At 44.5% G+C, this 27958-nt stretch overlaps 1 protein-coding gene across 1 annotated transcript in view; it reads left to right on the forward strand.

Annotated features, from left to right (window-relative positions):
- LOC118361769 (sodium channel protein type 4 subunit alpha-like) overlaps nucleotides 1-27958 on the forward strand; it is a 202105-nt gene that overhangs the window by 12716 nt on the left and 161431 nt on the right. The window contains exon 2 of the mRNA XM_052483777.1: nucleotides 17163-17471. Coding sequence (XP_052339737.1) covers nucleotides 17205-17471 — 267 coding nt within the window. The 5' untranslated portion in view covers nucleotides 17163-17204. The remainder of the gene's footprint in view (nucleotides 1-17162; nucleotides 17472-27958) is intronic.

The following is a 27958-nucleotide window of genomic DNA, read 5'->3' on the forward strand; positions in this document are numbered from 1 at the left end:
CCTAACTGACAGTCTGATTAGATGTATCATTGTAGCTGCCTGGACGATGAGAGAGAGAGAGAGAGAGATGCCAAGAAGAGTGAAGAAAATGGAGGGAATATATACACTAAACAACCAAAAGTATGTGGACACCTGCTCGTCGAACATCTCATTCAAAAGTCATGGGCATTGATATGGAGTTGGTCCCCTCTTTGATGCTATAATATCCTCCACTCCTCTGGGAAGGCTTTCAACTAGATTTTGGAACATTGCTGTGGGGACTTGCTTCCATTCAGCCACAAGGGCATTTGTGAGGTAGGACATTAGGAGGTTGGGTGATTAGGCCTGGCTCGCAGTCAGCGTTTAATTTTCATCTCAAAGGTGTTCGATGGGGTTGAGGTCAGGGCCCTGTGCAGTCCAGTCAAGTTTTTCCACACCGATCTCGACAAACCATTTCTGTACGGACCTCGCTTTGTGCACGGGGCATTGTCATGCTGAAACAGGAAAGGACCTTCCCCAAACTGATGCCATAAAGTTGGAAGCACAGAATCGTCTAGAATGTCATTGTATGCTGTAGCGTTAATATTTCCCTTCACTGGAACTAACGGGCCTTGGCCGAACCATGAAAAACAGCCCCAGACCATTATTCCTCCTCCACCAAACTTTACAGTTGCCACTATGCATTGGAACAGGTAGTGTTCTCCAAACCCAGATTCGTCTGCCGGACTGCCAGATGGTGAAGCGTGATTCATCACTCCAACGTGTTTCCACTGCTCCAGAGTCCAATGGCTGAGAGCTTTACACCACTTCAGCCAACACTTGTAATTGTGCATGGTGATCTTAGGCTTTTGTGCGGCTGCTCGTCCATGGAAACCCATTTCATGAAACTTCCGACGAACAGTTCTTGTGCTGATGTTGCTTCCAGAGGCAGTTTGGAAATCGGTAGTGACGGTTGCAACAGAGGCAGGTGATTTTTACACACCAAGTGCTTCAGCACTCGGTGGTCCCATTCTTTGAGCTTGTGTGGCCTAGCATTTTGCGGCTGAGCCGTTGTTACTTCTAGACGTTTCCACTTGATAATAACATAACTTACAGTTGACTGGCGCAGCTCTAGCAGGGCAGAAATTTGAGGAACTGAATTGTTGGAAAGGTGGCATTCCTATGCCGGTGCCACGTTGAAAGTCACTGAGCTCTTCAGTACGGGACATTCTACTGACAATGTTTTTGTATGGAGATTGCATGGCTGTGTGCTCGATTTTATACACCTGTCAGCAACAGGTGTGGCTGAAATAGTTGAATCCACTAATTTGGCTTTTGTGTATATAGTGTATATGGTGTATATAGTGTATATGGTGTATATAGTGTATATAGTGTATATAGTGTATATAGTGTATATGGTGTATATAGTGTATATAGTGTATATAGTGTATATAGTGTATATAATGTATATAGTGTATATAATGTATATAGTGTATATAGGGTATATAATGTATATAGTGTATATAGTGTATATAATGTATATAGTGTATATAGTGTATATAGTGTATATAGTGTAAATAGTGTATATAGTTTATATAGTGTATAATGTATATAGTGTATATAGTGTATATAGTGTATATAGTGTATATAATGTATATAGTGTATATAGTGTATATAGTGTATATAGTGTATATAGTGTATATAATGTATATAGTGTATATTGCCAAACTGAAAATTGGACCAAGACAGTTAAAAAAAATGTACAGTCTTAACTGGACAGTTTTGTTGGAGCCCATCATTTTATTCTTCTTTTTAACCAATGGGTAGGCTTTTACCTCACTGCCAAATAGTGTAGAATTTAAAAGAGACTCCTAAGGCATGTGGATAAGAACCAATGAGACAATGGCCATTGTCCATACTAACATACCATGTACACTTGGAATAAGCAATGTATTGAGTATGCATTTCTAAATAATATGCTAGTGCTGCTATTGGAACAGACCACGTTGTGTTCCATTGCGAAAGGTCCGCTGTTGTATTGGAACAGAGCCTATGACACTGGACAATGAGAGTATGCACAATGCATGACTCCAACCTGAATGACACCTGTCACCGTACTCCAACTGACACCAGCAACTGTGTGTGTATGTGTGTGTGTGTGTGTGTTATTTAGCTAGCAGGGGCGTCTAACAGGGAGTCTAATAATATCAGAGTTGACTCGTCCACCACGGGGGCCCTGGTTGGCTTTGGCCCGGCATGGTGCGAGAGTGGCTGAAACAACACCGTCCTGAAAGGCACAGGACACAGGTGGTGACGAGATGCTGGTTGATAATCTTTAGGCGGGGGAATCAAAGAAAAGTGATTTCTGAGCAGCGAAGCAGCGAAGCACTTCCACAGTCCAAGTCCAAGTCTTTTTCGTTGTGTCGGACCCCAGTAAGACTAGCTGTTGCCATTGGTGTTGGCTAATGGGGATCTTAAGTAATCACATCAAAATCAAGGCAGCCAGGCAGCCAAGCATTTAGGCATTTAGGCATTTAGGCAGGCATCTAGATAGACAGGCAGGCAGGCATCTAGATAGGCAGGCAGAACTTTCAAATCAGGCACCACTACAGACAGAACATCCATATGGACAGGCCCACCTGCTGACACCTCACAACCTGCTGACACGAGATATATTCTCTCTCTCTCTCCCTCTCTCTCTCTCTCTCTCTCTCTCTCTCTCTCTCTCTCTCTCTCTCTCTCTCTCTCTCTCTCTTTCCCCCTCTCTCTCTCTCTCTCTCTCTCTCTCTCTCTCTCTCTCTCTCTCTCTCTCTCTCTCTCTCTCTTTGTCTTTGTCTCTCTCTCTCTCTCTCTCTCTCTCTCTCTCTCTCTCTCTCTCTCTCTTCGTCTCTCTCTCTCTTTCCCCCCTCTCTCTCTCTCTCTCTCTCTCTCTCTGTCTCTCTTTGTCTTTGTCTCTCTCTCTCTCTCTCTCTCTCTCTCTCTCTCTCTCTCTCTCTCTCTCTCTCTCTCTCTCTCTCTCTCTCTTTGTCTTTGTCTCTCTCTCTCTCTCTGTCTCTTTCTCTCTCTCTCTCTCTCTCTCTCTCTCTCTCTCTCTCTCTCTCTCTCTCTCTCTCTCTCTCTCTCTCTCTCTCTCTCTCTCTCTCTCTCTCTCTCTCTCTCTCTCTCTCTCTCTCTCTTTGTCTTTGTCTCTCCACCTCCACACACTGACTGGGGATTGACTGAGATGATGTGTTTTCTAATGTTGCGATTCACCTCATTTTTCATTCTAGTGTTTTCACCTCTTAGCACAGTCACCCTCTCGAAATTTGTCAATAACCGTCAAATTAACCAGAGCACAATTATGTGGCAGCATTCATATCACCATAAAATGGTGTGAAACAGCATTTTATAGGACCCCCAGAGTGGAATTTAATCTGAACAACACCACACATGGGACTGGTTTCCCAGACAGAGAATAAACTTAGTCTCGCACTAAAAGTTATATCAATGGATTTTCCATTGGATTCTTTTGTCAAGGACTAGGCTTAATCTAGTAAACCCTTAGTGTCATTTTAATTATTCTCTCTTGGTTATCGAGTCCTCCCATTCTATTGTTTCCAGTCCTGACATGTGGAGTCATCCTTGATGAGTGTTGCTTTGATGTTCTTTTAAATGTTGCCTCCATGTTGCCACCCGAGTAGATCTGGCCATACAGAGTATAGATTTCAGATGGAAATCAACCGCAACCCAACCAGGTGTTCTTCATTATTTACTGTACTTGTTTCCCACTCTGACAGCGGTCATTACTTTAGAGCGAGATGGATGTCTCACATGTTTAACCAAACTAAGCTGCAGCGAAGCCCAAGCCGCCCCCCTGAGCTGTGAATGTCCCTGTCAGTCAGAAGGCAGGCGACCTTAATGACTCAGTTAACACACACACGGACACACACACACATTTCCATGAACGAACGAACGAACACACACACACACACACACACACACACACACACACACACACACACACACACACACACACACACACACACACACACACACACACACACACACACACACACACACACACACACACACACACACACTACATACACACACACCACACACACACACACACACACACACACACACACACACACACACACACACACACACACACACACACACACACACACACACACACACACACACACACACACACACACACACACACACACACACACACACACACAGCTAATACACCTATTAATCCTCCCATTCCATGATCACTGGCCAACTCCCAGGCCACTGCCTCTGGATGAGATATTAATAACAGGATTGCTGGAGTATTCCACTGCTTGCTCATCCCAACGTCTAGCATTTGGCATTTGGTCATTTTTGGGTTGTTTAAACGGTTTGTTTGTATGGTTGTATAGATGTCGGATAACAACCATATTACAACCTGTGTTTTTTTTTTCATGACGGCAATCAAGTCAGGGAATTTTTGGTGTTTTTTTTTTACAATTAAATATTTTAGAGGGTGTCGTCATCTGATAGTTGTGCAGAAAATAATATTAATATTAAATAGGGAAAAATAGATTTCCAATTTGATTAATTTGCAACAAAATACAACAAAATACAAACATACATGACAAGACAAAGGCAAGACTGTAAGTAGGTGGCAGTACCTACAGTATACAGTCCTTGTTTGTGTATCAAATGACACCCTCCCCAATGTGCTGTCAGACAATGAGTTGACCTACTCCTGTGTGTGAAATGGTGAAACAGAGGCTTTACTTCTGATTAGGAGGGAAGAATTTCTGAACCTACCTGGGAGGTGTGTCTTTCACCTCTGCTAGGCAGTTAGTGCTAGTACTTCAGTAGCTCCTGTTTTTTTCATAAGCATCTGTAAGCAGCAGAGTTGTCAAGTGGCACTGCCGAGTTGCTTGGAGGAAGGAAAGTAGGAAGGCTCCACTCTCTCACTTGTGTATCTTACCTAGTTACTTTCAGATGATCTCATTTTGCTCTTCTGTAGCTTTGGCAAGTATGTGTGTTTTTTTATCCTAGTTCGCTCCTCTGCCTGAAGGTTTTACAGACGCTCTCCACCTCGTGGCTGCAACCCTTCTAATTTAGTGTACCCTGCGTGCACTACCCATGTGGAATTCCTAATCTCCGGCAAAACATTTGGAACTGACGAATTGCGGTCATTAAAACTGAGTTAATCTCAGCCTACAGTATATTGTCCTTCAGTCTCTACACTTTTTTGTCCCTGACAGAGACATGGATTTCCCCAGAGAACACTGCTACTCCAGCTGCTCTCTCATCATTTGACTGTGTGTTCTCTCATGGTCCGAGAGCATCTGGTCGTTGCAGTGGTGGCACAGGTCTACTCATTTCTGGAGATTTTCCATGCAGCCACTGTCACATGTCCACTCAAGCTTAACATTGTTGTCATTTATCGTCCACTAGGTGCCCTTGAACAATTCCCCAATGAGCTTGACATCTCGATAAGCTAATTTCCCGACACTGGCTGACCACTCATCGTACTGGGCGACTTTGACCTCCCGACACCTGACTTCAATTCATTTCTTTCCACCTTTTTCTACTCCTTTTCCTCTTTTGACCTCACCCTTTCTGACACCTCACAAGGCAGGCAATACGCTTGACTTCATCTTCACTAGAGGCTGTTCACTTACTAATCTCACTGCAACCCATCTCCATGTCTCTAATCAGTACGTGGTTTACTTTTCTCTCCATCTCTCCTCCAACCCTACCCACTCAGCTCCTACCCAGATGGTCATGCGTCACAGCAATATTCACTCTCCCTCTCCCACGACTCTCTCCTCTTCTATCCTATCCCCTTTCCTTTCTGCTAAATCCTTTTTTCTCCTTTTTTGGCTTTTGACTCCTTTTCGACCCTACTCTCCTCCCTTTCCGCATCAATTGACTCTCACTGTCCCCTTTCCTTCTAGCTGGCTCAACCTTCCTCTCCCACTCCGTGTCTGACTGTGTGCTAACAGAATGGGGCTGTGGGCAGCTGAACGGAAAAGGAGGAAAACTAAACTTCCAGAGGACCTATCATCCTTCCACTCCCTCCTCTCTGCCTTCTCGTCCTCTGTATCTGCTGCTACAGCCACTTTCTATCACTCCAAATTTCAAGCTTCTCCCTCCAAACTCTATTCCACTTTCTCCTCCAGCCTTAAAAACTTCTTATGGCTTGGGGTTCCACTAGCGGCACCCCACTGGAAAGGCAGCACGCGAAATTTCACACGTTAACAACTGCAATACAGCAAATTAAAGATAAACTTCTTGTTATTCTACACATCGTGTCCGATTTCAAAAAGGCTTTACAGCGAAAGCACAACATATGATTATGTTAGGTCAGAGCCAAGTCACGAAAACACACACAGCCATTTTTCCAGCCAAAGAGAGGAGTCACAAAATTAAGAAATAGAGATAAAATTAACTTCTTACGGCTGGGGGCAGTATTGAGTAGCTTGGATGAATACGGTGCCCAGAGGTGCCCAGAGTAAACTGCCTGCTCCTCAGTCCCAGTTGCTAATATATGCATATTATTAGTATATTTGGATAGAAAACACAGTTTCTAAAACTGTTTGAATGATACTCATATGGCAGGCAAAAACCTGAGACAAAATCCAACCAGGAAGTGGGAAATCTGAGGTTGGTCGATTTTCAACTCAGCCCCTATTGAAGATACAGTGGGATATTGGTCATGTTGCACTTCCTAAGGCTTCCACTAGATGTCAACCGTCTTTAGAAACTTGTTTGAGGCTTTTACTGTAAAAGGGGTGCTGAATGAGAGGGGAATGAGTCAGAGGTCTGCAAGCAGTCACGAGCTCAGTCACATGAGAGGTAGCTCCCGTTCCTTTGCTTTTCTGAAGATAAAGGAATCCTCCGGTTGGAATATTATTAAAGTTTTATGTTAAAAACATCCTAAAGATTGATTCTATACATCGTTTGACATGTTTCTATGGACTGTAAACGGAACTTTTTGACATTTTGAACTATCCCTTTAAGTATTAGAGTGCGAGCTCATTTTGTAAAAAAAAAAAAAAAATCAACAATCAACAATGAAGCAACATGTTGGCAAGAACACCAAGGACACATTTGAATAATCAAACAGTGCCACTGATTATAAACGCACACACAAGCTGCGTCTGAGGCCAATTCTGAGAGACTATGACTTCTCAAATCAATGACCCCTACGTGACCCCGTACCCCCCCCTCCTTTCAAGCCTCTTTATTTCTTAATTTACTCTCATTTCTCATCTTTTTCACTCTTCCCCTCTTATCTCCTCTTACCCTGTGGTCGGAGCGAGGGAGTTGATTACACAGAGGGTTCAGTTCGGGTACAGTTGTCTTGCCCAGATGAATAATCTGTCACGAGGTGGAAATAGGGTGGTCACCAGTCATCGATGATAGCTTTTTGTCCTCAGCCCCTTGTTATTAAGCATGTAACCGTTTCAGCGAGGCTCAGGGTGTGTGTGAACGCGCGTGTGTGTGTGTGTGTGTGTGTGTGTGTGTGTGTGTGTGTGTGTGTGTGTGTGTGTGTGTGTGTGTGTGTGTGTGTGTGTGTGCACATTTTAAGTGAAGGGAGCTAGATTAAAGACATGCTGTAACCCTATAAAATCAAATCAAATTTGATCTGTCACATGCTTCATAAACAACAGGTGTAGACTAACAGTGAAATGCTTACGGGTCCTTCCCAACAACGCAGAGAGAGAGAAAACCCCATTAATAATAGAAAAATAATAACACAAGGAATAAATACACAATGAGTAAAGATAACTTGGCAATATACACATGGAACAATTGCAGAGGTATGAGGCAACTGAGGTAGATATGTATAGTTCGGAAGTTTAGATCACTTAGGTTGGAGTCATTAAAACTTGTTTTTAAAACACTCCACACATTTCTTGTTAACAAACTATAGTTTTGGCAAGTTGGTTAGGACATCTACTTTGTGCATGACACAAGTAGCTTTTCCAACAATTGTTTACAGACAGATTATTTCACTTATAATTCACTGGATCACAATTCCAGTGGGTCAGAAGTTCACATACACTAAGTTGACTGTGCCTTTAAACAGCTTGGAAAATTCCAGAAAATGATGTCATGGCTTATTGACATCATTTGAGTCAGTGGGAGGTGTACCTCTGGATGCATTTCAAGGCCTACCTTCAAACCCAGTGCCTCTCTCTCATCATGGGAAAAGCAAACGAAATCAGACAAAACCTCAGAAAACAAATTGTTGACCTCCACAAGTCTGATTCATCCTTGGGAGCAATTTCCAAATGCCTGAAGGTACCACGTTTATCTGTACAAACAATAGTACACAAGTATAAACACCATGGGACCACGCAGCCGTCATACCACTCAGGAAGGACTCTTAGAGAGGAACGTACTTTGGTGTGAGAAGTGCAAATCAATCCTAGAACAACAGCAAAGGACCTTGTGAAGATGCTGGAGGAAACAGGTACAAAAGTATCTATATCCACAGTAAAACGAGTCCTATGTCGACATAACCTGAAAGGCCACTCAGCAAGGAAGAAGCCATTGCTCCAAAACCGCCATAAAAAATAGCCAGACTACAGTTTGCAACTGCACATGGGGACAAAGATCGTCCTCTCTGGAGAAATGTCCTCTGGTCTGATGAAACAAAAATAGAACTGTTTGGCCATAATGACCATTGTTATGTTTGGAGGATAAAGGGGGAGGCTTGCAAGCCGAAGAACACCATCCCAACCGTGAAGCACGGGGGTGGCAGCATCATGTTGTGGGGGTGCTTTGCTGCAGGAGGAACTGGTGCACTTCACAAAATAGATGGCATCATGAGGCAGGCAAATTATGTGGATATATTGAAGCAACATCTCAAGACATCAGTCAGGATGTTAAAGCTTGGTCTCAAATGGGTCTTCCAAATGGACAATGACCTCAAGCATACTTCCAAAGCTGTGGCAAAATGGCTTAAGGACATCAAAGTCAAGGTATTTGAGTGGCCATCACAAAGCCCTGACCTCAACCTCAAAAATATGAACGAACATGTGAAGTGTTGGTCCCATGTTTCATGAGCTGAAATTAAATATCCCAAAAATGTTCCATACTCACAAAAATATTATTTGTCTGAAATTCTGTCCACATATTGGTTTACGTTCCTGTTACTGAGCCAAGATCATTACACAGATGCACCTTGTACTGGGGACAATAAAAGGCCACTCTAAAATGTGCAGTTCTGTCATAAAACACAATGCCACAGATGTTTTGAGGGGTTGTGCAATTGGCATGCTGACTGCAGGAATGTCCACCAGAAATGTTCCCAGAGAATTTAGTGTTAATTTCTCTACCATAAGCAGCCTCCAGAGAAGTTGGCAGTATGTCCAACCGACCTCACAACCACAGACCACGTGTAACCACGCCAGCCCAGAACCTCCACATCCGGCTTCTTCACGTGTGGGATCGTCTGTAATCAGCCACCCGGACAACTGATGAAAATTAGGAATATTTATGTTGGCAATAAAGCCCTTTTGTGGGGAAAAACTCATTCTATGCCCTTCTAGTCCCACCCATGTCTGCGCCTCTGCCCACTCTTGAAATCCATAGATTAGGACCTAATGAATTTATTTCAATTGACTGATTTATTTATATGAACTGTAACTCAGTAAAACCATTTAAATTGTTGCATGTTGGATTCATTTTTTTGTTCAGTATATTTAACTAACTATTTAGCATTCTTATGGATGACCATTTTCAAGCCCTTCCTCTGACACCGCCTGGTATAGAGGTCCTGGATGGCAGGGAGCTCGGCCCCAGTGATGTACCGGACCATACGCACTACCCTCTGTAGTTCCTTGCGGACAGATGTCAAGCAGTTGCCATATCAAGTGGTCATGCAGCCAGTCAAGATGCTCTCAATGGTGCAGCTGTATAACAATTTGAGGATCTGGGGGCCTATGCTGAATCCTTTCAGTCTCCTGAGGGGGAAGAGGCATTGTCGTGCCTTCTTCACGACTGTGTTGATGTGTGTGGACTGTGATAATTCCTTAGTGATATGGACAGTGAGGAAATTGGAAGCTTTTGATAGGGAGTTAAAGGGATATGTGACTGCGTGCAGTATGAAGGAACTTAGCTGTAGTTTGGCGAGCCAATACTATCTAGCATTAGCACAATGACTGGAAGTCTACAGGTACGGTAGCATTGCAGTAGCATTGACCTTTAAAGTCTCAATAATAACTAACTGATGATAAAGAAGCCGTCTGCTATTACGCCGGCACAATTGATTAAGTATGATCCCCTTTCCCCCTTATCACGGTGACTATGGAATCAATTGAACAAAGTCTGTATTTTGTAGGATGACTTACAGCCACGAAAGGCTCAGTGCTTCTTACAGTGACTGGCTCCTTTGCGAACTGAGCATCAAGGTTAGAGGTGCACGACACACAATCACGATGAAGAATAACTCCGCTGTCAGCCTCGGTTGACCGTGGTACGTGAGTGTGAGAATGTCATGCTTGACACGCACATGCACTCGAAGTCTCTGTCCATTTATGTGACTCTGTTTAAATCCTAGAATGAATCGTCAATTGCATAGTAACACTTCAGAAAAACAGATAATGTTTCTTATCTACCAACATTCTTTCCTCACATCTCCCGATTAACTGTTTATATGTATTTATACAACGGGTGGGTCTAATCCTGAATGCTGATTGGTTAAAACCGCATTCCAGCCAGTGTCTATGTCACAAGTTACCACCGGCTAAATCTATGACGTTAAAATGCCCCCCCCCCCCAGGCTACCATACGATGGTGAGACACGGACGTGTGGGTATGAAGGAGAGTCATCCCACAGCATCCAGTCGGTCCCTTCAAGGTTATGGCTTTTCTTACATCCTAGTACATGTTGGGATTTTTTTAATAGGAAACATAAACAAATCATGTTGACAGCCTGTAAAGTGAGAGATTCTTCTCCCTGCTTCGGTTGAATAGGCTGGACAGAAGCTCTGACTGAGCCCTTAGCCTCTGGCACCGCTGGTACACTGCTCCTCCATGTGTTGCTCTTTATTTCTGATTTCCCAAAGCAATACCAGGTCAATCCCCAGTCCCAGGATAGACGGGTTTAGGGTGGAATGGGGGGCAGAGAGTGGTGGGCTTGACCCCAGCGCTGAAGTAAGGTGCCAGGTCTCCCTTGAAAAAGCAATATTTTAACCTCAATGAGATAGGTAAAATAAAGATTAGGTTAAGTTATGATTTTTGTTTTTTTTCCTGGGTTATGGCACAATAGCTGTGGTGTGTTCAATGAGGTGAAATGTTCATAACATTTCAGACAGAAATATCGCTGACATGATTCCTAATTCTACTCAGCAGACAATTACATTTGTTCTTTACAATATATTTCTATCTGCATGTTGTGCATTACTGAATAACCTACTGTTTTCATCCCATTAGTTTCAATGCCAGGGAACCTGACCAGGACTTAGGTCTTTAGCTCACTTTTGTCAATCCTACCAGAAAAAGAAAACATCAGTGACAGTGACATCGTTTTTATTATGATCAGAAGTATAGAAATATAAAAAATGAGAGGGTTGTAATTTCAGAGGAAAGAAATAGGCACTGGGGATCTCTACTTGAAATTATTTCTTGATAGGCTCTCTGCTTTCCCTCTTTATTTCCCTCCTGTCTCTTTATCTGCCCATCATATATAAATCATAATGCCTCATGTCTCTTTATCTGCCCCATAACGAAATCATAGTGCTGAAAGTGGCAAAGTCCTATTTTGCAATGTGTTTTACAATGCAAAGAAGCATCCTAGTGATATTCTCTGCTCTTGCCCAGTTGTTTTTGTGTGTGTGTGTGTGTGTGTGCATGTGCGCGTGTGTGTGTTTGTGTGTGGTGAGCAAGCTGTTCTAAATCATCGACATCTGGTCCCAGAAGTTTCGCGCTCTTATCCTCAGGTAAACCCTGTATTTCCCCCATATCCCTTTTGTTCGGACTTCACTTTAGACGCCTGCGCTCATGTGCTGCAGCTGAAGGACCCGAGCGGGGCAGGCAGCGAGCCTTTGAAATGAATCCAAGGCCCATTTAACTTGTTCAATGCCCCTGGTGACTTATATAGTGCACTCCAGTGGATCAACCCTATTTTGGGAAGGAATTGTATTTGCCTAAATGGACTCTCAGTCAAGCTGGCCGAGCTGGCCTTTACATTCAATGTACTCCAGCTATACTGACTACAGGGTGTTAGAGTACAGTTCGTTAAACTACAGGTCACTAGACTACAGGGTGTTAGACGACAGGGTGCTGGACTACAGGGTGTTAGACTACAGGGTGTTAGAGTACAGGGTGTTAGACTACAGGTCACTAGACTACATGGTGCTAGACTACAGGGTGCTGGACTACAGGGTGTTAGACTACAGGGTGCTAGACTACAGGGTGTTAGAGTACAGGGTGTTAGACTACAGGGTGCTAGACTACAGGGTGTTAGAGTACAGGGTGTTAGACTACAGTTCATTAAACTACAGGTCACTAGACTACAGGGTGCTAAACTACAGGGTGCTAGACTACATTGTGGTAGACTACAGGGTGTTAGACTACAGGGTGCTAGACTACATAGTGTTAGACTACATGGTGTTAGACTACAGGTCACTAGACTACAGGGTGTTAGAGTACAGGGTGTTAGACTACAGTTAATTAAACTACAGGTCACTAGACTACAGGGTGCTAGACTACAGGGTGCTAAACTACAGGGTGCTAAACTACAGGGTGCTAGACTACATGGTGTTAGACTACATGGTGTTAGACTACATGGTGCTAGACTACAGGGTGCTAAACTACAGGGTGCTAGACTACATTGTGGTAGACTACAGGGTGTTAGACTACAGGGTGCTAGACTACAGGGTGTTAGAGTACAGGGTGTTAGAGTACAGGGTGTTAGACTACAGGTCACTAGACTACATGGTGCTAGACTACAGGGTGTTAGACTACAGTTCATTAAACTACAGGTCACTAAACTACAGGGTGCTAGACTACAGGGTGCTAAACTACAGGGTGCTAGACTACATAGTGTTAGACTACATGGTGTTAGACTACAGGGTTCTAGACTACAGGGTGTTAGAATACAGGGTGCTAGACTACATAGTGTTAGACTACATGGTGTTAGACTACATGGTGCTAGACTACAGGGTGTAGACTACAGAGTGCTAGACTACATTGTGGTAGACTACAGAGAGTTAGACTACAGGGTGTTAGACTACATAGTGACAGACTACATTGTGCTAGACTACAGGGTGTTAGAACACATATTGGTAGACTACAGGGTGTTAGACTATAGGGTGTTAGACTACATAGTGGTAGACAACAGGGTGGTAGACTACAAGGTGTCAGACTATAGGGTGTTGGAGTACAGGTCATTCGACTACAGTGTGCTAAATTACAGTTTGTTAGACTACAGGGTGTTAGACTACATATTGGTAGACTACAGGGTGTTAGACTACAAGGTGTTAGACTACATATTGGTAGACTACAGGGTGTTAGACTACATATTGGTAGACTACAGGGTGTTAGACTACAGGGTGATAGACTACATATTGGTAGACTACAAGGTGTTAGACTACAGGGTGATAGACTACATATTGGTAGACTACAAGGTGTTAGACTACAGGGTGTTAGACTACATATTGGTAGACTACAGGGTGTTAGACTACAAGGTGTTAGACTACAGGGTGTTAGAACACATATTGGTAGACTACAGGGTGTTAGACTACAAGGTGTTAGACTACAGGGTGTTAGAACACATATTGGTAGACTACAGGGTGTTAGACTATAGGGTGTTAGACTACAGGGTGTAGACTACAGGGTGCTAGACTACAGGGTGTTAGACTACAAGGTGTTAGACTACAGGGTGTTAGACTACAGGGTGATAGACTACAAGGTGTTAGACTACAGGGTGTTAGACTACAGGGTGTTAGACTACAGGGTGTAGACTACAGGGTGCTAGACTACAAGGTGTTAGACTACAGGGTGTTAGACTACAGGGTGTTAGACTACAGGGTGTAGACTACAGGGTGCTAGACTACAGGGTGTTAGACTACAGGTTGTTAGACTACAGGGTGTTAGACTACAGGGTGTTAGACTACAGGGTGTTAGACTACAGGGTGTTAGACTACAGTGTGTTATACTAGATGGTGTTAGACTATAGGGTGTTAGACTACAGTGTGTTAGACTACAAGTTGTTAGACTACAGGGAATTAGACTACAGGGTGCTAGACTACATTGTGCTAGACTACATTGTGCTAAACTACAGTTTGTTAGACTACAGTGTGCTAAACTACAGCGTGCTAGACTACAGGGTGCTAGACTACAGGGTGCTAGACTACAGGGTGTTAGATTATAGGGTGTTAGACTACAGGGTGCTAGACTACAGGGTGCTAGACTACAGGGTGTTAGACTCTAGGTTGCTAGACAACAGGGTGGTAGACTACAGGGTGAAGACTACAGGGTGTTAGAACACATTGTGCTAAACTACAGGGTGTTAGACTACAGGGTGCTAGACTACAGGGTGCTAGACTACAGGGTGTTAGACTACAGGGTGCTAGACTACAGGGTGTAGACTACAGGGTGTTAGAACACATTGTGCTAAACTACAGGGTGTTAGACTACAGGGTGCTAGACTACAGGGTGTTAGAACACATTGTGCCAAACTACAGGGTGTTAGACTACTGGGTGCTAGACTACAGGGTGCTAGACTACAGGGTGCTAGACTACAGGGTGCTAGACTACAGGGTGTTAGACTACAAGGTGCTAGACTATAGGGTGCTAGACTATAGGGTGTTAGACTACAGGGTGTTAGACTACAGGGTGTTAGACTACAGGGTGCTAGACTATAGGGTGCTAGACTATAGGGTGTTAGACTACAGGGTGTTAGACTATAGGGTGCTAGACTACAGGGTGTTAGACTACAGGGTGCTAGACTATAGGGTGTTAGACTACAGGGTGTAGACTACAGGGTGTTCGACTACAGGGTGCTAGACTATAGGGTGTTAGACTACAGGGTGCTAGACTACAGGGTGTTAGACTACAGGGTGCTAGACTATAGGGTGTTAGACTACAGGGTGTAGACTACAGGGTGTTAGACTACAGGGTGTTAGCAGATGTTATTGGTCACATACACATATTTAGCAGATGTTATTGGTCTCATACACATATTTAGCAGATGTTATTGCGTGTATAGCGGGAAAAAAAATAGGAGCTAGAAGCAGAGCTGCCATGTCTGTCGGCGCCATCTTACCTATTACTGTTCTCTGACCGTGTAGCGGTGCGGGGGGGTTAACAGGTCACTGATGTGTTGAGAACGGGGGACAGCTCTGACCACCAGGCCCTAGTGACAGTCAATGTAATTAATACATTATGTTATTTGGACACACAGCACCATACTATCTGGGTTGTGTTCATTAGGGCACGTTTAAAAAAATGTTTTGGCAACGGATAAAAGAAAAATCAGCGTTCGTAATTGGACGAGTCCAAGTTGTCTGTTTTCTTCCGTTTTGGTGCCCTGTTCTCCTGTCTGCTTGGCCACACGTTGTGATGTTAGAGTCAGTGATGACCACATGCACACAATCCCACATCGCCTATACCATAGTAGGCCTATTACATAAAGACCTATAGACAAAAGACAGGAGAAAATAAATAGGCTCTGCATTTGCTGCTTGTGATGCATGTACAGTGCAGCTCAGTGCAGTACAGTACAATGCAGTACAGTCATTCTGTTTCAGTGGGGATGTGTTATCAGGATATCCAGGTCTGCGATGTTTATTCTCTTAGCTCCATTAGGTGTCTTTTCAGACAGCATCTCTGGGCTCCATAACAACAGTGCGTTATAAGCAGAGGTGTCCATTAAATTAACCACCATGCTTTCCCATGGATGTACACAGCAAATGCAAACACAACAACACGTTATTAACTCAAGCGCTCATTGAATTATCTTTATATTTCCCCAAATATCTATAATATAAGCACGGAACATGTTGATTATATTCATGTTACACATGTATCCTGGACTGGTGGTTACTACGATAATTATACAGACAATACATAAGGGGTCATGTGAGCTTGATGTGAAAACATGGACAGATGAGAGAGGCAGGATTCTGCGTTGGTTAAGATTCTGCTGTAAGGGGGTGAAAAGCAACCCAAGCGTACTGCCGTTCTGTTCCTGCACAATGTCCGTTGCATCAGGGGTCTGTACAGTGCAGGCTGCCCGGTTGCGGTGAACAACTAAAACTGTGTGGAAATAAAAGACAAGGTTTCAGATGCATGGTATACTGGCGCACGGGTCACACAAAGGCCAAGGAGTCAAACACAAATGAATTGAACCCGTTTTATAAAGCTGCAAAACAGGACGGGATACTTTTACCATAAGCTTTAATGCGGGTCAGGCCTGAGATGTTGTTTAACATCTTTAATATCTTATTGTGTGGTGGACTCTCATTGAAATGCTGCATTTGAGGACTATTTTAATGGGTGTATTGACCTAGAAAGTGATTCTGAAGACGAATATTGAGTAACACTTTATGAGCATTTATTTAAGTGATAATGCCAGAGAAGGTGGTGTTTGGAGGATACAGTTGAAGCCAGAAGTCTACACACACTGTAGCCAAATACATTTAAACTCAGTATTTCACAATTCCTGACATTTAATCCTAGTAAAAATTCCCTGTTTTAGGTCAGTTAGGATCACCACTTTATTTTAATATGAAATGTCAGAATAATAGTAGAGAGAATGATTTATTTCAGCTTTTATTTATTTCATCACATTCCCAGTGGGTCAGAAGTTTACATGCAGTATTTGGTAGCATTGCCTATAAATTGTTTAACTTGGGTCAAACGTTTCGGGTAGCCTTTCACAAGCTTCCCACAATAAATTGGGTGAATTTTGACCCATTCCTCCTGACAGAGCTGGCGCCACCATCTTTTTTGAGGACAGAGAGGCATTGCCCGTGCTGATGAGATAATGGGGGTGAATGGGAGGCTATATCAATGACAACCCCCCCCCCCAAGCTTTGCTTATACAGTACTATAGCAACCAAATAGGACCTTAGGCAAACTCAGGTCTGCTTTCAACCCTCCCATGTGTGACTGCAATGTTGATGAACCTTTTACGTCTCCCGATCTCTGTCTATCTCCCCCTCCATACTCTCTCTCTTTCCCTCCCCTCCTGGTAGCTGGTGAAGTCATCCCTAGGACAGGAGACTCAGGATGAGAAGATGGCCACCGTGCTGCTACCACCGGGTCCTGACAGCTTGCACCGGTTTACCTGGGAGTCCCTGGCTGCCGTGGAGCAGCGGATCGCCGAGGAAGAGGCCCGGCGCACCAAGCACTACCAGGAGGACCTGGGAGATGTGGAGCTGCCCAGGCCCCGGGCCGACCTGGAGGCCGGCAAACAGCTGCCGCGCATCTTCGGCGACATCCCCAACGGCCTGGTGGGCGTCCCACTGGAGGACTTCGACCCGTTCTATTTCATGAACCAGAGAGTGAGAAGGGGGTGGGAGGGGTTCTCGAGGGGGGCTGTGGGTGGGTGTGTGGGTGTGTGTGTGTCTTGAGTGTCTTTACACTTATGTGCTTGGATGCCTGAGAATATCAAACTTGTATCCAAGTGTGTGTCACTTCTTACATCACCACTGCCATCTCTTTCCTTTGTGTTTTCGACATCCTTGAAGGATGTCCTTTTTAGTGCGACTCCAATTACTGGAATCTTCCCGTGTTCTGTTCTGAACCAATTTCCTCCTCTGATGTATTCACAATGACCATCCTTATGAATGCTCTGAAATGGTATGTGTGTGTCTGTGTTTGTGTGTATGTGTCAGTATCAGCCCTAATGGAAACTGGCTGTGGCCAGAGCCTTTGAGGAGGGGTTGAAAGGATTCCCCATGCCCATGTTTGGGCCCTGTGACTGATCCTTTGATTCAGGAAGTGTGCGTGTGTGTGCGCGTGTTTGTGTGTGCCTTTGCAGGATGGAAAGGAAAGGACAGCCTGATGGATAGCAGGACACACAGGCAGACAGACAGACAGACAGACAGACAGACAGACAGACAGACAGACAGACAGACAGACAGACAGACAGACAGACAGACAGACAACTCTGTCTGTTTCCCTCACACTCCTTCTTCTTCTTCTTCTACCGCTAGCCCCTTTGTTTCCCTCACACTCCTTCTTCTACCGTTAGCTCTGCCTGTTTCCCTCACACTCCTTCTTCTTCTTCTACCACTAGCACTGTCTGTTTCCCTCACACTCCTTCTTCTTATTCTACCACTATCCCCTTTGTTTCCCTCACACTCCTTATTCTTCTACCGCTAGCTCTGTCTATTTCCCTCACACTCCTTCTTCTTCTACCACTAGCTCTGTCTATTTCCCTCACACTCCTTCTTCTTCTACCACTAGCTCTCTCTGTTTCCCTCACACCCCTTCTTCTTCTTCTTCTGCTCGCTCTGTCTGTTTCCCTTACACTCTTTTGTCTTCTTCTCCCACTAGCCCCCATGTTTCCCTCACACCCCTTCTTCTTCTACCGGTAGCTCTGTCTGTTTCCCTCACACTCCTTCTCCTTCTTCTTCTGTTAGCTTTCTCTGTTTCCTTCACACTCTTTCATCTTCTTCTACCGCTAGCACTGTATGTTTCCCTCACACTATTTAGTCTTCTTCTACCACTAGCTCTGTCTGTTTCCCTCATACTCCTTCTTCTACCGCTAGCTCTGTCTGTTTCCCTCACACTCCTTATTCTTCTTCTTATTCTACTGCAAGCTCTGTCTGTTTCCCTCACATTCATTCTTCTTCTTCTACCGCTAGCTCTGTCTGTTTCCCTCACACTATTTATTTTTCTTCTACCGCTAGCTCTGTCTGTTTCCCTCACACTCTTTCGTCTTCTTCTACCGCTAGCACTGTCTGTTTCCCTCACACTCTTTTGTCTTCTTCTACCACTAGCTCTGTCTGTTTCCCTCATACTCCTTATTCTACCGCTAGCTCCATCTGTTTCCCTCACACTCCTTCTTCTTCTACCGGTAGCTCTGTCTATTTCCCTCACACTCCTTCTTCTTCTTCTACCGCTAGCTCTGTCTGTTTCCTTCACACTCCTTCTTCTACCGCTAGTTCTGTCTGTTTCCCTCACACTAATTATTCTTCTACTGCTAGCTCTGTCTGTTTCGATCACACTTCTTCTTCTACCGCTAGTTCTGTCTGTTTCCCTCACACTAATTATTCTTCTACTTGTAGCTCTGTCTGTTTCCCTCACACTTCTTCTTCTACCGCAAGCACTGTCTGTTTCCCTCACACTCTTTCGTCTTCTTATACCACTAGCTCTGTCTGTTTCCCTCACACTAATTATTCTTCTACTTGTAGCTCTGTCTGTTTCCCTCACACTTCTTCTTCTACCGCTAGCACTGTCTGTTTCCCTCACACTCTTTCGTCTTCTTCTACCACTAGCTCTGTCTGTTTCCCTCCACTCCTTCTTCTTCTTCTACCGCTAGCCACTTTGTTTCCCTCACACTCCTTCTTCTTCTACTGCTACCTCTGTCTGTTTCCCTCACACTCCCTATTCTTCTCCTCCCATTAGCTCGGTCTGTTTCCTTCACACTCCTTATTCTTCTACCGCTCGTTCTGTCTGTTTCCCTCACACTAATTATTCTTCTACTGCTAGCTCTGTCTGTTTCACTCACACTCCTTCTTCTTCTACCGCGAGCTCTCTCTGTTTCCCTCACACCCCTTCTTCTTCTTCAACCGCTAGCTCTGTCTGTTTCCCTCACACTCCTTCTTCTTCTTCTACTGCTAGCTCTGTCTGTTTCCCTCACACTTCTTCTTCTTCTTCTTCTTCTTCTTCTACTGCTAGTTCTGTCTGTTTCCCTTCTTCTTCTTCTTCACTAACTGTCTGTTTTCACATTATTCTACTGCTAGCTCTGTCTGTTTCCCTCACACTTCTTCTTCTTCTTCTTCTACTGCTACCTCTGTCTGTTTCCCTCACACTCTTTCGTCTTCTTCTACCACTAGCTCTGTCTGTTTCCCTCACACTCCTTCTTCTTCTTCTTCTGCTATCTCTGTCTGTTTCCTTCACACTCCTTCTTCTTCTTCTTCTTCTACCCTAGCCTCTTTTGCTCTGCTCTGTTTCCCTCTTCTTCTTCACCGCTAGTTCTGTCTGTTTCTTCTTCTTCTTCTGTTTCCCTCACACTTCTTCTTCTTCTTCTGCTCTGTCTGTTTCCCTCTGTCTGTTTCTTCACACTCCACTTCTTCTTCTACCGCTAGCTCTGTCTGTTTCCCTCACACTCCTTCTTCTTCTTCTACTGCTAGTTCTGTCTGTTTCCCTCCAGTTCTGTCTCCTTCTTCTTCTTCTTCTACTGCTAGCCTCTTTGTTTCCCTCACACTCCTTCTTCTTCTTCTTCTACCTCTACCTCTGTCTGTTTCCCTCACTTCTCCATATTCTTCTCCTCCCTTCTAGCTCGGTCTGTTTCCTTCACACTCCTTATTCTTCTACCGCTAGTTCTGTCTGTTTCCCTCACACTAATTATTCTTCTACTGCTAGCTCTGTCTGTTTCCCTCACACTCCTTCTTCTTCTTCTACTGCTAGCTCTGTCTGTTTCCCTCACACTCCTTTATTCTTATTCTACCACTCCTGTTTCCCTCACACTCCTTCTTCTTCTACTGCTAGCTCTGTCTGTTTCCTCACACTCCTTCTTCTTCTTCTACCGCTAGCTCTGTCTGTTTCCCTCACATGTTTCCCTCACACTTTTTCTTCTTCTACCACTAATTCTGTTTATTCTACTCCCTTCTAGCTCTGCTCTGTCTGTTTCCCTTCTTCTTCCTTCACTGCTAGCTCTGTCTGTTTCCCTCATTCATTTTGTCTTCCTTCTTCTTCTTCTACCGCTAGCTCTGTCTGTTTCCCTCACACTTCTCCTTCTTCTCTTCTTCTACTGCTAGCTAGTTTCTGTCTGTTTCCACACTGTTTCCCTCTTATTCTTCACTGCTAGCTCTGTCTGTTTCACACTTCTTCATCTTCTTATTTCTACCACTAGCTCTGTCTGTTTCCTCACACTCTTTCTTCTTCTTCTACCACTAGCTCTGTCTGTTTCCCTCCTCACACTTCTTCTTCTTCTGCTATCTCTGTCTGTTTCCTTCACACTCCTTCTTCTTCTACCGCTAGCTCTGTCTGTTTCCCTCACACTCCTTCTTCTTCTTCTTCTAGCCTGCTCTGTCTGTTTCCCCTCACACCGCTTCTTCTTCTACTGCTAGTTCTGTCTGTTTCCCTCCACTCCTTCTTCTTTCTTCTTCTACCGCTCTTCTTCTACCCTGTCTGTTTCCCTCACACTGTTTCCATATTCTTCTTATTCTCCCAATAGCTCGGTCTGTTTCCTTCACACTCCTTATTCTTCTACCGCTAGTTCTGTCTGTTTCCCTCTACCGCTAGCACTGTCTGTTTCCCTCAATTATTCTTCTACTGCGAGCTCTGTCTGTTTCCCTTCTCCTCCCATTAGCTCCTTCTTCTTCTTCTACCGCTAGTTCTGTCTGTTTCCCTCACACTAATTATTCTTCTACTGCTAGCTCTGTCTGTTTCCTCACACTCCTTCTTCTTCTACCGCTAGCTCTGTTGTTTCTACTTCTTCTTCTTCTTCTAGCTCTGTCTGTTTCCCTCCTTCACCGCTCTGTCTGTTTTCTTCTTCTACTGCTAGTTCTGTCTGTTTCCCTCCACTCCTTCTTCTTCTTCTACCGCTAGCCCCTTTGTTTCCCTCACACTCCTTCTTCTTCTACTGCTACCTCTGTCTGTTTCCCTCACACTCCATATTCTTCTCCTCCCAATAGCTCGGTCTGTTTCCTTCACACTCCTTATTCTTCTACCGCTAGTTCTGTCTGTTTCCCTCACACTAATTATTCTTCTACTGCGAGCTCTGTCTGTTTCCCTCACACTCCATCCTTCTTCTTCTTCCCAACCGCTAGTTCTGTCTGTTTCCTTCACACTCCTTATTCTTCTACTGCTAGCTCTGTCTGTTTCCCTCACACTCCTTCTTCTTCTACTGCTATCCTCTGTCTGTTTCCCTCACACTCCTTCTTCTTAGCTCTGTTGTTTACCACTATCCTTCTTCTGCTATTCTGTCTGTTTCCCTCACACTCCTTCTTCTTCTACTGCTAGCTCTGTCTGTTTCCCTCACACTTCTTCTTCTTCTTCTTCACACCGCTAGCTCTGTCTGTTTCCCTCACACTTCTTCTTTTCTTCTGTCTGTTTCTACCACTAGCTTCTACTGCGAGCTCTGTCTGTTTCCCTAGTTCTGTCTGTTTCACTCACACTAATTATTCTTCCTGTTTTCACACTTCTTCTTATTCTGCTGCTAGCTCTGTCTGTTTCCCTCACACTCCTTCTTCTTCTTCTACTGCTAGCTCTGTCTGTTTCCTCACACTCTTTTGTCTTCTTCTCCCAGCTCTGTATGTTTCCCTCACACTCCTTTTTTCTTCTACCACTAGCTCTGTCTGTTTCCCTCACACTCCTTCTTCTTCTACTGCTAGCTCTGTCTGTTTCCCTCACACTCCTTCTTCTTCTTCTACTGCTAGCTCTGTCTGTTTCCCTCACACTTCTTCTTCTTCTTCTACCGCTAGTTCTGTCTGTTTCCCTCACACTAATTATTCTTCTACTGCTAGCTCTGTCTGTTTCCCTCACAGCTCTGTCTGTTTCTTCTTCTTCTTCTACCGCTAGCTCTGTCTGCACTGTCTGTTTCCCTCACACTCTTTCTGTCTTATTCTCTACCACTAGCTCTGTCTGTTTCCCTCACACTCCTTCTTTCTTCTTCTGCTTCTCTCTGTCTGTTTCCTTCACACTCCTTCTTCTTCTACCGCTAGCTCTGTCTGTTTCCCTCACACTCTTTAGTCTTCTTCTCTTCTTCTGTTTCTTCTGCTTATTCTGCTCTGTCTGTTTCCCTCACAGCTCTGTCTCCTTCTTCTTCTTCTTCTGCTAGTTCTGTCTGTTTCCCTCCACTCCTTCTTCTTCTTCTACTGCTAGTTCTTCTGTTTCCCTCACACTCCTTCTTCTTCTACTGCTAGCTCTGTCTGTTTCCCTCACACTCCTTCTTCTTCTTCCTCCCAATAGCTCTGTCTGTTTCCTTCACACTCCTTATTCTTCTACCGCTAGTTCTGTCTGTTTCCCTCACACTAATTATTCTTCTACTGCTAGCTCTGTCTGTTTTTCCTTCTTCACTCCGCTATTCTTTTCCTCCCAATAGCTCTGTCTGTTTCCTTCACACTCCTTATTCTTCTACTGCTAGCTCTGTCTGTTTCCCTCACACTCCTTCTTCTTATTCTACCACTATCCCCTTTGTTTCACTCTGTCTGTTTCCCTCCTTTTTCTTCTACTGCTAGCTCTGTCTGTTTCCCTCACACCCCTTCTTCTTATTCTGCTGCTAGCTCTGTCTGTTTCCCTCACACTCCTTCTTCTTCTTCTACCGCTAGCCACTTTGTTTCCCTCACACTCCTTCTTCTTCTACTGCTACCTCTGTCTGTTTCCCTCACACTCCCTATTCTTCTCCTCCCATTAGCTCGGTCTGTTTCCTTCACACTCCTTATTCTTCTACCGCTCGTTCTGTCTGTTTCCCTCACACTAATTATTCTTCTACTGCTAGCTCTGTCTGTTTCACTCACACTCCTTCTTCTTCTACCGCGAGCTCTCTCTGTTTCCCTCACACCCCTTCTTCTTCTTCTTCAACCGCTAGCTCTGTCTGTTTCCCTCACACTCCTTCTTTTTCTTCTACTGCTAGCTCTGTCTGTTTCCCTCACACTTCTTCTTCTTCTTCTACCGCTAGTTCTGTCTGTTTCCCTCACACTAATTATTATTCTACTGCTAGCTCTGTCTGTTTCCCTCACACTTCTTCATCTTCTTCTTCTACCGCTACCACTGTCTGTTTCCCTCACACTCTTTCGTCTTCTTCTACCACTAGCTCTGTCTGTTTCCCTCACACTCCTTCTTCTTTTTCTTCTTCTGCTATCTCTGTCTGTTTCCTTCACACTCCTTCTTCTTCTACCGCTAGCTCTGTCTGTTTCCCTCACACTCCTTCTTCTTCTTCTTCTGCCTGCTCTGTCTGTTTCCCTCACACCGCTTCTTCTTCTACTGCTAGTTCTGTCTGTTTCCCTCCACTCCTTCTTCTTCTTCTTCTACCGCTAGCCCCTTTGTTTCCCTCACACTCCATATTCTTCTCCTCCCAATAGCTCGGTCAGTTTCCTTCACACTCCTTATTCTTCTACCGCTAGTTCTGTCTGTTTCCCTCACACTAATTATTCTTCTACTGCGAGCTCTGTTTGTTTCCCTCACACTCCTTCTTCTTCTTCAACCGCTAGTTCTGTCTGTTTCCCTCACACTAATTATTCTTCTACTGCGAGCTCTGTCTGTTTCCCTCACACTCCTTCTTCTTCTTCTACTGCTAGCTCTGTCTGTTTCCCTCACACCGCTTCTTCTTCTACTGCTAGTTCTGTCTGTTTCCCTCCACTCCTTCTTCTTCTTCTACCGCTAGCCCCTTTGTTTCCCTCACACTCCTTCTTCTTCTACTGCTACCTCTGTCTGTTTCCCTCACACTCCATATTCTTCTCCTCCCAATAGCTCGGTCAGTTTCCTTCACACTCCTTATTCTTCTACCGCTAGTTCTGTCTGTTTCCCTCACACTAATTATTCTTCTACTGCGAGCTCTGTCTGTTTCCCTCACACTCCTTCTTCTTCTTCAACCGCTAGTTCTGTCTGTTTCCCTCACACTAATTATTCTTCTACTGCGAGCTCTGTCTGTTTCCCTCACACTCCTTCTTCTTCTACTGCTAGCTCTGTCTGTTTCCCTCACACTCCTTCTTCTTATTCTACCACTATCCCCTTTGTTTCACTCACACTCCTTCTTCTTCTACTGCTAGCTCTGTCTGTTTCCCTCACACTCCTTCTTCTTCTTCAACCGCTAGCTCTGTCTATTTCCCTCACACTCCTTTTTCTTCTACCACTAGCTTTCTCTGTTTCCCTCACACTCCTTCTTATTCTGCTGCTAGCTCTGTCTGTTTCCCTCACACTCCTTCTTCTTCTTCTACTGCTAGCTCTGTCTGTTTCCCTCACACTCTTTTGTCTTCTTCTCCCACTAGCCCCTATGTTTCCCTCACACTCCTTTTTCTTCTACCACTAGCTTTCTCTGTTTCCCTCACACTCCTTCTTATTCTGCTGCTAGCTCTGTCTGTTTCCCTCACACTCCTCCTTCTTCTTCTACTGCTAGCTCTGTCTGTTTCCCTCACACTTCTTCTTCTTCTTCTTCTACCGCTAGTTATGTCTGTTTCCCTCACACTAATTATTATTCTACTGCTAGCTCTGTCTGTTTCCCTCACACTTCTTCTTCTTCTTCATCTACCGCTAGCACTGTCTGTTTCCCTCACACTCTTTCGTCTTCTTCTACCACTACCTCTGTCTGTTTCCCTCACACTCCTTCTTCTTCTTCTGCTATCTCTGTCTGTTTCCTTCACACTCCTTCTTCTTCTACCGCTAGCTCTGTCTGTTTCCCTCACACTCCTTCTTCTTCTTCTTCTTCTGCCTGCTCTGTCTGTTTCCCTCACACCGCTTCTTCTTCTACTGCTAGTTCTGTCTGTTTCCCTCCACTCCTTCTTCTTCTTCTACCGCTAGCCCCTTTGTTTCCCTCACACTCCTTCTTCTTCTACTGCTACCTCTGTCTGTTTCCCTCACACTCCATATTCTTCTCCTCCCAATAGCTCGGTCTGTTTCCTTCACACTCCTTATTCTTCTACCGCTAGTTCTGTCTGTTTCCCTCACACTAATTCTTCTTCTACTGCGAGCTCTGTCTGTTTCCCTCACACTCCATATTCTTCTCCTCCCAATAGCTCGGTCTGTTTCCTTCACACTCCTTATTCTTCTACTGCTAGCTCTGTCTGTTTCCCTCACACTCCTTCTTCTTATTCTACCACTATCCCCTTTGTTTCACTCACACTCCTTCTTATTCTACTGCTAGCTCTGTCTGTTTCCCTCACACCCCTTCTTCTTATTCTGCTGCTAGCTCTGTCTGTTTCCCTCACACTCCTTCTTCTTCTTCTACCGCTAGCCACTTTGTTTCCCTCACACTCCTTCTTCTTCTACTGCTACCTCTGTCTGTTTCCCTCACACTCCATATTCTTCTCCTCCCAATAGCTCGGTCTGTTTCCTTCACACTCCTTATTCTTCTACCGCTAGTTCTGTCTGTTTCCCTCACACTAATTCTTCTTCTACTGCGAGCTCTGTCTGTTTCCCTCACACTCCATATTCTTCTCCTCCCAATAGCTCGGTCTGTTTCCTTCACACTCCTTATTCTTCTACTGCTAGCTCTGTCTGTTTCCCTCACACTCCTTCTTCTTATTCTACCACTATCCCCTTTGTTTCACTCACACTCCTTCTTATTCTACTGCTAGCTCTGTCTGTTTCCCTCACACTCCTTCTTCTTCTTCTACCGCTAGCTCTGTCTATTTCCCTCACACTCCTTTTTCTTCTACCACTAGCTTTCTCTGTTTCCCTCACACCCCTTCTTCTTATTCTGCTGCTAGCTCTGTCTGTTTCCCTCACACTCCTTCTTCTTCTTCTACTGCTAGCTCTGTCTGTTTCCCTCACACTCTTTTGTCTTCTTCTCCCTCTAGCCCCTATGTTTCCCTCATACTCCTTATTCTACCGCTAGCTCTGTCTGTTTCCCTCACACTCCTTCTTCTTCTTCTTCTTCTTCTTCTTCTTCTTCTTCTTCTTCTTCTTCTTCTTCTTCTTCTTCTTCTTCTTCTTCTTCTACTGCTAGCTCTGTCTGTTTTCCTCACACCCCTTCTTCTTCTACTGCTAGTTCTGTCTGTTTCCCTCCCACTAATTATTCTTCTACTGCTAGCTCTGTCTGTTTCTCTCACACTTCTTCTTCTTCTTCTACCGCTAGCTCTGTCTGTTTCCCTCCACTCCTTCTTCTTCTTCTACCGCTAGCCCCTTTGTTTCCCTCACACTCCTTCTTCTTCTACTGCTACCTCTGTCTGTTTCCGTCACACTCCATCTTCTTCTCCTCCCAATAGCTCGGTCTGTTTCCTTCACACTCCTTATTCTTCTACCGCTAGTTCTATCTGTTTCCCTCACACTAATTATTATTCTACTGCTAGCTCTGTCTGTTTCCTTCACATTCCTTCTTCTTCTACCGCTAGCTCTGTCTGTTTTCCTCACACTCCTTCTTCTTCTTCTGCTAGCTCTGTCTGTTTCCTTCACACTCCTTCTTATTCTACCGCTCGTGTCTGTTTCCCTCACACTCTTTCGTCTTCTTCTTCCACTAGCTCTGTCTGTTTCCCTCACACTCCTTATTCTTCTACTGCTAGCTCTGTCTGTTTCCCTCACACTCCTTCTTCTTCTATCGCTTGCTCTGTCTGTTTCCCTCACACTCCTTCTTTTACCGCTAGCTCTGTCTGTTTCCCTCACACTCCTTCAACTGCTAGCTCTGTCTGTTTCCCTCACACTCCTTCTTCTTTTACCGCTAGCTCTGTCTGTTTCCCTCACACTCCTTCTTCTTCTTTTACCGCTAGCTCTATCCGTTTCCCTCACACTCCTTCTTCCCTAATAAGTGTTTAAAGTTCTGCTTTGAAATGGGATCATGCCCCTCTCACCGTGTTGAGTAGGGCTGTTGAATGTCGGTACTGGTGGGCCGAAACACTTCTGTTTTTCATCCTCTCCTTCTAATCAGGGACTAATTCAGACCTGAGACACCAGGTGAGTGCAATTTACTACCAGGTAGAAACAATAATCTGAAGTGTTTCGGCACTCCAAGTCCTGCGTTGAGCAGACCTGGTGTAGAGGGTGATTCTTTAAAGGAAGTGGTGTCAAACCTGTTCCATGGAGGGCCTAGTGTTGGCTGGTTTTTGTTTTTTAATTTCAATTAAACCCTAGACAACCAGGCGAAGCAGGTCCTTACTTATTAGTGACCTTAATTCATCAATGAAGTACAAGGGAGGAGCAAAAACCCTTAGAAACTCCTCTGACA

The sequence above is a fragment of the Oncorhynchus keta genome, chromosome 28 (assembly GCF_023373465.1).
Source record: "Oncorhynchus keta strain PuntledgeMale-10-30-2019 chromosome 28, Oket_V2, whole genome shotgun sequence".
Taxonomy (NCBI): Eukaryota; Metazoa; Chordata; class Actinopteri; order Salmoniformes; family Salmonidae; genus Oncorhynchus; species Oncorhynchus keta.